The sequence below is a fragment of the Emydura macquarii genome, unplaced genomic scaffold (genome assembly GCF_026122565.2).
Source record: "Emydura macquarii macquarii isolate MOO-44397 ecotype Brisbane River unplaced genomic scaffold, CSIRO-AGI_Emac_v2 contig_3147, whole genome shotgun sequence".
Classification (NCBI taxonomy): Eukaryota; Metazoa; Chordata; order Testudines; family Chelidae; genus Emydura; species Emydura macquarii.
Genome location: NW_027133284.1, coordinates 22,569 through 36,949, shown reverse-complemented (window position 1 = coordinate 36,949; position 14,381 = coordinate 22,569). Strand labels below are relative to the sequence as shown.

At 43.1% G+C, this 14,381-nt stretch overlaps 1 protein-coding gene across 1 annotated transcript; it reads right to left on the bottom strand.

Annotated features, from left to right (window-relative positions):
• Positions 1-2,788: 2,788 nt before the first annotated feature.
• On the bottom strand, positions 2,789-3,724 carry LOC137142106 (olfactory receptor 51G2-like). Its single transcript, XM_067531338.1, has one exon. It carries the CDS (start codon positions 3,722-3,724, stop codon positions 2,789-2,791), a length of 936 nt encoding a protein of 311 aa, XP_067387439.1.
• Between the last annotated feature and the right edge of the window lie 10,657 nt (positions 3,725-14,381).

Genomic DNA, 14,381 nt, shown 5'->3' with positions numbered 1-14,381 from the left:
GGAGTAATTTTGTATCATCTGAAAATTTTCCCAACTCACTGTTTACCCCTTTTTCCTGATCAGTTATGAATGTGTTGAACAGCACTGGTCCCATTACAGACCCCTGAGGACACCACTATTTATCCCTCTCAATTCTGAAAACTGGGCATTTCTTACTCTTTGTTTCCTACTTTTTAACCAGTTACTGATCCAGGAAAGGAACTTTTCTGTTATCCCATGACAGCTTACTTTGCTTATGAGCCTTTGGTGAGGGAGCTTGTCAAAGGCTCTCTGAAAATCTAAATACAATATAGCCACTGAATCACCCTTGTCCATGTGTTTGTTGACCCCTTCAAAGAATTCTAGTAGATTGGAGAGGTATGATTTCACTGTACAGAAATCATGTTGACTCTTCCCTAACAAACTGTGTTCATCTATGTGTCTGATAATTCTTTACTATAGTTTCAATCAATTTTTCCTGGTACAGAAGTTTTCTGACCTATAATTCCTCAGATCACCTCTGGAACCTTCTTTAAAAATTGTCATCACATTAGCTATCCCCAAGTCATCTGGAACAGAAGCTGTTTTAAATGATAGTTTGTATCACACAGATAGCAGTTCCACAAATTCATGTTTGCGTACGTTCAGAACTCTTGGGTGAATCCCATTTGGTCCTGTGCTCACATATTATTGATAAATTAATCAATCTCCTTATGACAAGTGCTCTATGAAAGCTAGGGTTTATTATTAATCCTTGGGTGAAGGATCCCTGTATACCAACTGCTGGGTCCCATCCCACTACAGGCCCATCGCGATTTTACATGGCTTTGGTGCTGCTAAATGCACCAGATCCCAGATCCAAGTGCCTAGTTTTTCTTGAAAGTGCCCAGGGATCATGTTCTACTTTGGGAGCTTCACATCCCCAGCCACACTCTCGGACAAGACAAAGACCGAAAAATAATAATAAATTCTGCTCTAAACCCAGACCCCATGATAGTTGAGTGCACTTGATCTTGACCTATTTTATTTAAACTATGCACAATGAATGTGTGGAGATCCTGGCCACCAGCTGCTGTTGCTTAGGAGATTAGAAGGATTCAAAAAAAGTACTGGACCTTTTACGTCTGAGAGGAATACGCACAGCTGTGTGCAACAGGAGCACAAAAAGGAGAAGAGTTTTGATCTTTTTTATTTAGTGGTTGTTATCTTCTTCTGCCATCCTGTGACTGGGAAAAGGAAGGATGGTCATGTGGGTAAGGCAGGGCACCAGGAATAAGGCAACTCACATTTTCTTCCGAGCTCTTGCACAAACTCCCTGTGTGACCTTGGACCTTGAGTTGCAGAGCAGTGTCCAAACCACAGAACCAGCTTGTGACGTTCACCGGCTGGATGCTTTGCTGCCCCAGAGCTGCCCCCTGCACTGTGGAGAGTGGGAATAGTAAAAAACTAGTTACAGGGGTTTGATTTTCTGGAGATGCTGATGAACTGAACCTTCACTTGACGAACACCCTGATTATTCTTGCATGAATGTCTTCAGTTTTCACGCTGTACTCAGTTGGGTTCATCAGGGATGGGACCAGCACCGAGATTTTGCTCAGGACATTCAGAAGCAAGGGAGAAGAGCTCTTCATGAATCTGTATATCACAGACTAGCCAATCGCTGGCATGTAGGAAAGCAGGATGACGCAGAAGTGGGAGACGCAGGTGTTCAGGGCCTTGAGGCGCGCCACATGAGAAGCGATGCTCAGAACTGTTTTGAGGATCATCACGTGGGATAGGAGGATGAGCAGCACTTAAGAGACTGTCATAAAGAAGCCATAGATGATGTTGACTCTGATATCCGAACAAGCCATCGTCATGACCTCCTGGTTCAGGCAGTAGGAATGGTAGAGGATGTTGGCCTGACAGTATCGGTACTGTTTCAGGAAAATGGGTAGCGGGAATATTAGGGCCACGCCTCGTAACAGAGATACCAGTCCCACCTTGTCTATTCTTGCAGTTAAGATGGAATCATATCTCAGTGGGTTACAGATCGCAACAAAACAGTCAAAGGCCATGGACAAGAGCAGAGCGGATTCAATGCAGGAATGCAATTAGATGAAGAATAGCTCGGCAAAACACGCATTATGGCTGATCTCCCTAGAGTTAAACCAGATATGCCCATTGTCATCGGCATGGTGGATATCAATAAGCCAAGGTCTGTGACAGCCAACATGGGATTTCCCAAAGCATGAACTATTCCCCAGCTGGGAACATCTTCCTCTGTCCCTGTAACTGCCTCTGCTAGGCCTCGGTGAGCTCCTAAAGTCCCAGGAACTTTAAGGGGTTGACTGATCTCAGTGGCTTCCACAGCTGGTGTTGCTCTCATGGATCACACAGCATCGAGAGTGCTCAGGAAGGCCCAGAACTGTGACTGCAAAACAGCTCTGCAGCTTTTCTCAAGGCCATGGATATTTAACCGGAAATGGGACAGTGACAGGTCATCTACAATGGGACAAAACATCCATGTTCCTTTTGTTTACTGACTGTATCCACAGCAATTCTGAGGTATGAGCTGAGTCCAATACAGCTCTTTATGCAATAACATCCCACCCATCCCCTAGCTCTACAAAAACCCATAGTCTCTGTAAATACTGCTGCCTGCCTCGGTCCCTTTCCCCCAGTGCGCTGTCCTTCCTTAGCAGCTGGTTACGGGGATCAGGAGCTCATTTCCTTTTATGTCGTCTGGAAGTGTCTATGATGGAATAGGTGGCTTGTGTTTTTCTTCTCACTTGTCATCAGCACTGGAGCCAGGTGATCAACTCACTCTTCACTTGACGAACATCCTGATTATCCTCGCACGAATGGGTTTGGTTTTCACGCTGTACACGATTGGGTTCATCAGGGGTGGGACCAGCAAATAGATGTTGCCCATGACAGTCCGAAACAAGGGAGAAGAGCTCTTCACAAACCTGTATATCACAGACAAGCTAATCCCTGGCATGTAGAAGAGCAGGACGACCCAGACATGGGAGACACAGGTGTTCAGGGCCTTGAGGCGCTCCATGTGGGACGCGATGCTCAGCACTGTTTTGAGGATCATCACATAGGATACGAGAATAAGCAGCAAATCCAACCCCACTGAAGAGACTGTTACAAAGAAGCCATAGATGATGTTGACTCTAATATCCGAACAAGCCATCGTCATGACCTCCTGGTTCAGCCAGTAGGAATAGGAGATGATGTTGGCTTTACAGTATCGGTACTGTTTCAGGAGAATGGGGAGGTGGAAATTTAGAAACACCCCTCTTAGTAGAGACCCCAGTCCCATCTTGGCTATTCTAAGCTTTGTTATGATAGAAGCATACCTCAGTGGGTTACAGATTGCAACAAAGCGGTCAAAGGTCATGCACAAGAGGACAGAGGATTCAGTGAATGTGAGTGAGTGGATGAAGAATAGCTGGGCAAAACAGGCATCATGGCTGATTTCCCTGGAGTTAAACCAGAATATACCCAGTGTCGTTGGCATGGTGGATATAGATAAGCCAAGGTCTGTGAGGGCCAACATGGAAAGGAAAAGGTACATGGGCTCATGAAGGTTTGGATCTGTTTTTATAATGAACAGAATGAGGGAATTTCCAAATATTGAAGTAACATATATTAAGAAGAAGGGGATAGAAATCCAGACATGGATGTTTTCCTGCCCAAATATTCCGGTGAGAAGGAAAACTGCAGGTTGGAATATGGTGTCATTGACAGCTGACATAATGCACTGAGAAGGTACAAGGAGCTTTGAATGTTACTTCCTGAAAAGAAAAATAACAAGAAACTAGATGATATTTAATGAGACATCATTCTGCTCTCTGTGCAAGACTTCCAGGACCCCAATTACAGAAGATCAGACTTGATCGGACCCGTTGATCATCTAGCCCAGTATCCAGTGGCCAGTACCAGATGCTTTCAAGGAAGGTAGAAAAAGCCCTGCACTAGAGAGTTGTGAGATAACTTGCCCCCAGAGAAAGTTTCCTCCTGACACGCATTAGTTAGACAAATTTTGTGGTGTAAATCAAGAAGATTTGTAGTCCTCCCAAGACTTTAAAAAAAATCCTCACTACTGTAATTGTTTAACTTCGGAGTTCAGGAACATTGACTTCAACATTGTTACTCCAGATTTACAGGTGTAAATTTGATTGGAACAGGGTTATTTTACTTTCACTTACCAAATGTTCCCAGTGATTCATTCTGACCCCCAAGGATTGCTCTAAGAAAAGTAAAGTCCTTTGCCAGGCCAGTGTTGACTGAATCCAGAAAATTCCATCATCCTACAGGCTTCTATTTACCTCTCCCCAGACAAGGGTTCTGTAGATATTTGGCAAGTTCCAAGCTAACACAGACAGTTACTTCATCTCTGCGGGAGAGGGGTTGGCATCACAAATAGCGAATAGTGCAGAAGTTAGATTTCTCTCATATGCAGTTGATTGTGCAAGTTAGTTCAGCCATACTCGTGTAACAGGTGATGGGTGTAAATTACATACAACCACTATATAATCCCCTTTCTTGAACCTCATTTCTATGCAATTGCTCACTGAAGGAAGAATTAATGGTCCAAACCCATTGCAAAGAGTATTTGGAAAAGGCAAGGTTATTAAGTAGTAAAGTTACCCCTGCTCCTTCCTGTAAAGATACCGACAACTCTGCTGGTGGCTTTTGATAGACTGCATGTAATGAAAGTTTGGTTTGTAATAAGTGTATTACGATGAAAAGATTTGGCATTACATTTATAGAACTATCCATAAGCACACACATGTAAACCCATTCTTACCCACCTAATCTTCTTTTAAGGATGGTTCCTCAGGTTAGAGGGGAATGTAAAACATAGCGTGTGTCATCTGGATTGCTGGAGAACATGAAAAGATTGCAACCTCTCATACCTCATTCAATAGCTTGTCAACAAAGAATAGTCTGGGAAATCCTCTGCAACTATTAGCTCCTCTGTCCTTGAGTTAGTAGCTGACAGGTTCCCCCACCGGTTCCGTGATGTCAATCTGTAGCCTTTATCCAGATTCTTGCAGGATTTGGGATCAGCATATACAATATTCATCCCTGGCCTATCACTCTCTAGTACACTGGATTTCAACCTTTTTATTTCCAGACACCTCTAAAATTTCAAATGAAGGTGTGAATACCTTTGGAAATCTAACACATAGTCTGCCAACCCCTATGGATCCACAGACCATAGGTTGAAAACTACTGGTCTAGTACAGAGTAACCCCAGCACCTGTCATTCTTCTACAATAGTGGTTTGCAGAAAGTGGGTTTAAAGTGAAATACATGAGTATTCATGGAAATAAAACTGCATTTCACACATGATAGTTGTCTATTGCTCACTCTCCCTGGCTGCCTTTGTACTGTATTCATAAAATACAAGCCACTTTATAACGATATTATGACAGACTTGTAGTTGAGCTGCCATGATTATGAATGTGTATGGTAAACCCAATTCTTGTGCTGTTGATATGGCTATATTGGATTAATTAATAGGATATTAACAGTATGGCTAGTCTTAGTTTAACAGCGGGCCACGGGCAAACAAACAGGAAGGGAAACAATAGCTTAAAACAATCCATCTCTCATTAAACACTTCAGGGAGGTTATGAGACAACCCCTGAGCTTCAGGCTGTGAAGACCCCATTTCTGGGCTCCAGCCAAGTTACACAGCTTGTTTTGCCAGTGCTGGGAGTCTGTCCGGAGGCGGGGCTGCTGGTTCTGAGAAGTTCGTCAGACTGACAGACACACAGACACCGATGGGGAAGTCAGAAGATGCTCAGTTTGCCTCTATCCCCATCAGAGGGGGAGGACTTGAGAGGCATGGATGAGAGACACCCTTGACCATGGGATGCTGTCCCAGGAAGAAGGATGGCTGAGCAGGGATGGGGTCCATCTATCAAGAAAGGGAAAGGGCATATTGGGATACAGACTGGCTGACCCAGTGAGGGGGGCTTTAAATTATGTTTGAAGGGGGTAGGTGACCAAAGGCCACAGGTAAGTCAAAAGGATCTGGGACAAGGGCTGGAGTTTGGGGGGATCATGGGTTGTTATAGTGGAGGTAGGGGAGAAACAGGACAAAACTTGCGGAGGGGGAGGGAGGAAATCAAATCAGTATCTTAAATGGTTGTATATGAATGCGAGAAGTATGGGGAATAAACAGGAAGAACTTGAGATGCTAATAAATAAATACAACTATGACATAGTTGTCATGACAGAGACTTGGTGGGATAATGCACATGACTGGAATATTGGTATAGAAGGTACATCTTGCTCAGGAGGGACAGGCAGGAAGAAAAGGGAGGGGGTATTGCCTTATATATTAAAAATGTATACACTTGGGCTGAGGGTAAGATGGAAATAGGAGACAGGCTTGTTCAAATTCTCTGGGTGAGGATAAAAGAGGTAAAATACAAGGGTGATGTCATGGTAGGGGTCTACTACACACCACCAAACCAGGAAGAAGAGGTGGATGAGGCTCTTTTTAAAATAACAAAATCATCTAAAGCATAGGAGTTGGGGGTGAAGGGAAACTTCAACTACTCAGGTAATCTGTTTGGAAAATAACACAGCAGGGCACAGACTATCCAACAAGTTCTTGGAATGTATTTAAGACATTTTTTTTTATTTCAGAAGGTGGAAAAAGCTACTAGGGGAGAGGCTGTCCTGAATTTGATTTGGACAAACAGTGAGGAACTTGTTGAGGATTTGAAAGCGAAAGGCAGATTGGGTGAAAGCGATCACGAAATGATAGAGTTCCTTATTCTACGGAATAGTAGAATGGAGAACAGTAAAATAAAAACAATGTATTTCAAGAAGGCAGACTTTAGCAAACTCAGGGAGTTGGTAGGTAAGATACCATGGGAAGCAAGTCTCAGAGAAAAAAACAATTGAAGACAGCTGGCAGTTTTTCAAAGAGACTTTATTAAGGGCACAGGAGCAAACTATCCCATTGGGTAAGAAAGTATGGCAAGAGACCACCCTGGCTTAACCAGGAGATCTTAAGTGATCTAAAAGTCAAAAAAGAGTCCTACAAAAAGTGGAAACTAGGTCAAATTACAAAGGATGAATATAAACAACACAAGTATGCAGGGAGAAAATTAGAAAGGCCAAGGCACAAAATGAAATTAAACTAGCTAAAGGGTAAAAAGAAAACATTCTACAAATAAATTAGAAGCAAGAGGAAGACCAAGAAGAGGGTAGGGTCATTACTCAATGAGGAGGGAAAAACAATAACAGAAAAGGCAGAAATGGTAGGAGTGCTAAATGACTTCTTAGCTTTGGTTTTCACCGAGAAGGTTGGTGGCAATTGTACGTCTAACATAGTGAATGCCAGTGAAAATGAGACAGGATCAGAAGCTAGAATAGGAAAAGAACAAGTTAAAAATGACTTAGACAAGTTAGATGTCTTCAAGTCACCAGGGCCTGATGAAATGCGTCTTAGAATACTCAAGGAGCTGACTGAGGAGATATCTGAGCCATTAGCAATTATCTTTGGGAAGACAGGAGAGATTCCAGAAGACTGAAAAAGGGCAAAAATAGTGCCTATCTATAAAAAAGAAATAAGGACAACCCGGGAAATTACAGACCAGACAGCTTAACTTCTATACCCGGAAAGATAATGAAGCAAATAATTAAGCAATCAATTTACAGACACTTAGAAGATAATAAGATAACAAATAACAGTCAGCATGGATTTGTCAAGACCAAATCAGGTCAAACCAACCAGACAGCTTTCTTAAACAGGGTAACAAGCCTTGTCGATGGGGGGGAGGCAGGAGATGTGGTATATCTCAACTTTAGTAAGGCTTTTGATACTGTCCCTCATGATCTTCTCTTAAGCAAACTAGGGAAATACAACCTAGATGGAGCTATTATAAGGTGGGTGCAAAATTGTTTGGAAAACCATTTCCAGAGAGTAGTTATCAATGGTTTACAGTCATGCTGGAAGGGCAAAATGAGTGGGGTTCCGCAAGGATCAGTTCTGGGTTTGGTTCTGTTCAATATATTCATCAATGATTTAGACAATGGCATAGAGAGTACACTTATTAAATTTCTGGGCGATACCAAGATGGGAGGGGTTGCAAGTTCTTTGGAGGATAAGATTATAATTTAGAATCATCTGGACAAACTGGAGAATTGGTCTGAAATAAATAGGATGAAATTCAATAAGGGCAAATGCAAAGTACTCCACTCAGGAAGGAACAATCAGTTGCACATGTGCAAAATGGAAAATGAATGCCTAGGAAGGAGTACTGAGGGGAGGGATCTGAGGGTCATAGTAGACCACAAGCTAAATATGAGTCAACAGTGTCATGGTCTTGCAAAAAAACCTAACATGATTCTGGGATGTATTAGCGGGAGTGTTGTAAGTAAGACACACGTAGTAATTCTTCTGCTCTACTCCATGCTGATTAGACCTCAATTGGAGTATTGTGTCCAGTTCTGGGTGCCACATTTCAGAAAGATGTGGACAAATTGGAGAAAGTCCAGAGTAGAGCAACAAAAATGATTAAAGGTCTAGAAACAGGACCTATGAAGCAAGGCTGAAAGAAGTGGGTTTGTTTAGTCTGGAGAAGAGAAGACTGAGGGGGGACATGACAACAGCTTTCAAGTACATAAAGTTTGTTACAAAGAGGAGGGAGAAAAATAGTTCTGAACCTCTGAGGACAGGACAAGAAGCAATGGGCTTAAACTGCAACAAGGGAGGTTTAGGATGGACATTAGGAAACGCTTCATAACTGTCAGAGTGGTTAATCACTGGAATAAATTGCCTAAGGAGGTTGTGGAATCTCCACCATTGGAGATATTTAAGAGGAGATTAAACAAACACCTGTCAGGGATGGTCTAGATATTTCATAGTGCTGCCCTGGGTGCAGGGGACTGGACTAGATGACCTTTCGAGGTCCCTTCCAGCCCTATGATTCTATGATTTTATTTACAGACAGTTATTTTAAAATTCTTTTATTATCTCATGTGATGCTTTATTCCTACAGTTCAGATAAAACCATAGTTTAGTTCAGGAAGGCTGGTCACTATTCTCACCACAGGTCACAGATTCCCAAACGGAAGAACCACAGGCACGGAACCTGCTGCTGCTGGACAAACCAATTTGACTCTCTGTGTGCTGTAGCTCAGGGCCCAGCCTGAGGGTGGGAGAATGGCGGGATTTCACCCAAAGAGAGGGAAAGGGACGAGGCTAACATCTGGGACTCGGAGACCAGAGACAGGGCAGAGATGCAGTATGCCCTGTAACTGTGAGGAGGTTCTACAGGGCAGAAGTACTGGAGCCCAGATCCAGTCAGGAAACAGACCTATTCCATGAACATTATCTGACCTGTTACCACAAAGCAACAAAGGTTTGAATATGGATTTGCTGATTAAATTTCCAGGAACAAAGAAGACTGAGGTGATATGGGATCTATTCACTGATATTCCATGGGCTCTTTTCTAGCCCAGAGCATCCCGTACCTCTGGAAATGGGACCAACTGAGAAATCCTGACTCAGGGCATTGGGGTATTCACACTCCAATCTCCATTTGAATCTGATATTTCTGTGTACCTGGAATGATCCCCCATAGACCACGGGCACATGAAGTGGAGGGTCCCCCAGCTACCTAGTGCTGCCTGCTCTCCAGCCCCTGTCACTGACTCACACCCACAGCCCAGCAGAGTCAGCTGCTGCTGCACAGAACATCTGCACATCTCAACAGCTGGCAGCCTTTACCCTTCCCTTGGCTTGTGAAAGATTTAAAGAAAGACAAACCTGCCAACGTACCCAATGCCTGCGAGAAGGGGATCAGCTGCCAACAGAGATCTGCACCCTAACAGAGAAGGAGTCAGCGGAGAGCTTGCACGGGCAGCAGGCAGTGTCTGCTCAGACAGGCTGCAACTGTCCTTATGAAGCGTGTTTGCCCATTTCCTGGGGGGCCACTTGGCCACCTGGGACCCTCAGCTGATTGGTTCAATGTGTGCCAGCTTTAACCCCATCACTGCCAATGGCAAACTACAGAAAGCCCATTCCCAGGGGATGCTCAGTGATGCCTCCAAACTGGACAGCAGCGCAAACCCTGCCTCAGGCTCTATTCTTGCAACCCAGGCTGTCAACACTGTGAGTGCGGCTCAGAGGAGTCACCGGGTTCCCTTGAGGGCGGCCGAGTGGTACCGATGACGCTGTTACAGCTGTAATCCCGCTGCAATACAGTAAATCAGACTAATATTAGTTATGTTTGGTCAGATTTCTCCCTGGCTGCCCCCTTTCCTGCTTACCAAACCCAGGGTACAGGATGGGGGAGGTACATTCCACACAGCTCCTAACTTGAAATTTCTCCCAGATTGTCCCAGTAGGGCAGGTCCCTTCCCTTCTCCCTGAGATATAAACAGAGTGACCCAGCATCAATGCATACCCAAAGCTATGCAGAGATCTCAGTGATCCCCTGATAGCCAGGCCCTTCCACCCACAATCTCTGTGCCCCCACAACTGCTCTAGGACCCTCTCCGGTTTAGTGGTTGCACAGGTTCATTGGTGATGTGCTATCGGGGCCTGTCACAGTAGCCACTGCCCACAAGATCTGCTGAAGGGGCCGTCGTTGAGGATGGAGGGAGCTGGACTGAGAAGGAAAGGCTAATTAGAGAAGCTGGTGAGCCACAAAACCCCAGTCACAGACTGGATGGGAGGTTTAGACCTTTCTATTCCCAGAGTGTAGCCATAGACTCAGTCAGTGGCACCTTCATTGCTGTTACGAGGAAGAGGCAGACGAAAAAGCTCCAATTTCTCTTGGGGACTGAGGCAACTGTGGCTGGGCAGAGCCATGGCAACTGAATTATCAGTGAAAAATGATCAATTTTCTCTGAAAAGCCACCCCCAAAAATAGATAAACAGGATTACATTTTATTGTGGGTTAATTTTTTTCTTAGGGGAGAAATCCTGTGTTTTCCAGCTGCTCTAGCCCAAACCGTGGAGCCTCTGTACTACCGGTCCCCACCCCTGTGTGACAGCACCAGCCCCCCATTAGCCTCCCATACTGAGCAGCCCTGGGATCTTTGCTGGGGCAGCTATGGTCATTCTGTGGCAGAGGGAGTCCCTGGAAATTGCCTGTCTGCTGTGACCCATCCTTCCGTGGAACAATTAAAGAACGGACATATTGGGTGAGACCAATGGTCGATGGAGCCCAGTGTCCTGTCTGCCGACGGTGGCTTGTGCCAGATACTTCAGAAGGAGTGACATTACCAAACACTCAGGGAACTAAACTCCTGTAATATCACTAGGTAAACAGGAACCCAAGGCCAACTCCTCTCCCAGATAATGACTCTGAGCCATGCTTTTTCCATGCGGGCCCCACTGTCCATCAAAATGGGGACAGCCAATCTCATCTAAAGGACCTAGTGAATCAACAAAGAATGTTAACAGAAAAATCCTGGAGCACAGCTTTGGGATGGCTGGCAAGGATTGCTGAGACCCCCAGTTTCACTCTAATGGCTGTGGCAGCTACTCCCACTCTTCTCTCAGAACCAGGATAGAGGGTTGGGGTGCAGGTTTCCAAGGAACCCCACTTCTATGGAGCCCCACAGATTTATTGTTGCTTTCTGTACCTTTTTTAGCTTAGGTTTTTCTTCTTCCTAAATCTCTCTCTGTTCTCCCCCCCCCCCCGTCTTTTTCTCTACTTCTTTTTCCCCCTCCCTTTCCTCTGTCATTTTTTTCTTCTTGTTTAAGAGCTAAGGGTTAAAGCTGCAGTTAGAATTTTAAAGAATGTTGTTGCTGTTAGCCTGTACCTTAAAATAACTTCACAAAACTAATTCACCCTACTCCCCCTTGCACTTTTGTTTTTCTGAAATTTCAATGGAGGGAATTTTAGATACAATTTGGATGTAAAATGTTTTTGACAAAGTACAGACTAAGGTAGCTGTGTTGGAAAAAATTGTACTTGGTGGTTCAGGTTTTACAAGCACAATACGCCACCTGAAGAATGCAGCTCAATAAAAACAGTGGCTAATAAACACAGCACTCTAGGTAAAAAACTAAAGTTTAAAATCATAAAACTATGTTGCCATAAAAATGTTAAAGCTATAGCAGCAAAAAATAATATAATAAAACTAAAATATATTTAATTAAATGCAAAAGTAAATATTTTTTTTTAAAAAAAGTTAAAAATAGCTTTTATAAAAGTTAAACCTACAAAAATTTAAAAGAATTAAAAAATTAAAATTATTAAAGTATTAAAAGATAATAATTATAAAAATATTATGAAAGTAATAATGTTATAAAAATATGTTAATGTAATAATATACACTAAAGTAAATATATATATATATATATAAAATTTAGTACAGTCAGATTGCATAAAAACCTAATAATTAAACAAATTAAACAAAGAACTCAGGCAGTGGCTGCTACCATGTTTTTGTCCGCAAGAGCCTTTACAGCTCTTCTAAAGGAAAATGGACCCTTTTCCCAAAAGAATTGTCAGTAAAAATTTAATTATAAATAACTGCTGCAGGGAGCAGACAAAGAGACAATCTAATTTAAATTATTTAATTACTAAATAAGTCATCAAATGTATAAAGGAAATACGGGGTTTACATTTAAATTTAACTATCTCTAAATATACAAAATAAAAATTTAAGTATAAGTATGTAAAAAAAATTAAAGTAGTGCAAAAATGTTAAGTAAACACAAACAGTTAGTGTTGCTTGGCTTCGTCATTAAGCATTTCATTTTTATTTTAAAATAACATAATCTTGGCAAAAACAAGCAAAATCAAAAGAATTAAAAAAATTCTAAATAAAAAAAATCAAATTCAAAATTTGCAAAAATCTAACCCAGCATTGGTGAGCTCACATTTCTCAAGTAAAGCATTATAGTTTAATAGCCAAAGCCAGAAGGAGTAAAGTATTTTTGTTTTTCAAAATTGTAAATGTTCTTGTGAATAATTCCCACGGCTGCTTGGGTGGAATATAATTAACCTCTCTATCCACCTCTTGATCCAGTGAACCTCGGGGAGCAGCAAACTAATGCAGGAACCAAAATGCTACACCCCAGAGGAAGTCTGCCAGTGGCCTTTGTATCAGGGCAATCCATTCCCTGGTGGCAGGGAGAAACCTGTGGAACCACAGACTGCCACGTAAAATATTATCTGGGATTTATTCCTTGTTTCCGGGGCTGCAGGTTTGAGGAAGTTGGGTGGGGTTGTTCGCCCTTACCCGAACAGCCCAACCCTGAACTCATGTTCCTGGAACAGCAAAGTACCCCAGCCTCAGGGTTATCCACCAGTGTCCCCTGCCAAGCTGCATTCCCCTCTTCCCTTCACAACCCACCATTCCCAGACCCAAAAATCCTCTAAAAATGGTGCCAAACTTACATGTAAAACAAGTATGGCCTAACAAATCGAATCATTAAATGGTTTAATAATGGCTCCTTTAAAATGTATAATGTTACTCATTATACTTTAGCAAGCAAAAAAACAATATAAACAGTTCAAGTGGGGTGACCAAATATTCACTCAGAGCATTTGACACAGACAGTCCGAGCCACCATTTATGCTGCAGAATGTGCCTTTTCCCCTGCTTTAACCAAACAAACAAATGATTCAATGGTCTGGGGTGCTTGGGCATCTGACAGGAGTGTCACCCCCCTTTGGATTCCATTAAACTCTTCGGGCAGGTACCACCCTTTAATTGGACCTGTCATACTACCCACTCCCAAATTGAAAGGAAATGCACCAGGATTGGCCCTCTCCCTCCCGCCACATCTCCCCCTCCTTCCAAAATTCAACTACCAAACCGTCTCCCTGGTGGTCTATACCCATCCAAAGGCCAATAGTTCTTAATGCATCAGTACTGCAGATATCTATTGCCTTCTTCCCCACTGATTGGTTTTCCCAATTTACCAAAGTAGGGGAAAAAATGCTGCTGTGGGCAATTACGAATTCAGCAGGGGTTAATCTTGGGATGTTAACTATTTGTGGGAATCTAACTCAGCAGCTCACATCCAAGGTCTGGAACATATCCTGGGGTTGCTAGACAGAGGGGGGATGTTGCAGGGATCTGCACTGAGCTCCACTGGCCACCCGCTGGGAACGATTATTTTAACCCTTGGAAACCTCACCAAAAGACTTATGACAGATTTGGTAAACAGTGTCAAAACTATTTTATGGGGAGAGGCTTGTGACCAAGTCCAGCAAATTCTAACTGATCATTTTGTAAATCTCTTACAGGATGCCTGTCTGGGGTATGGCCTTCTGGATTACAGGGTGCCAATGAAGCAAAGCAATTATAAAGCTATTGGCCTTTCAGAGACTCCTGTGTGGAATGTACACCAGCCCAGTGTACACTCGCTATCAAAGGAGTACCTAGAGGGAATTGGACCTCTGTCACTCTAT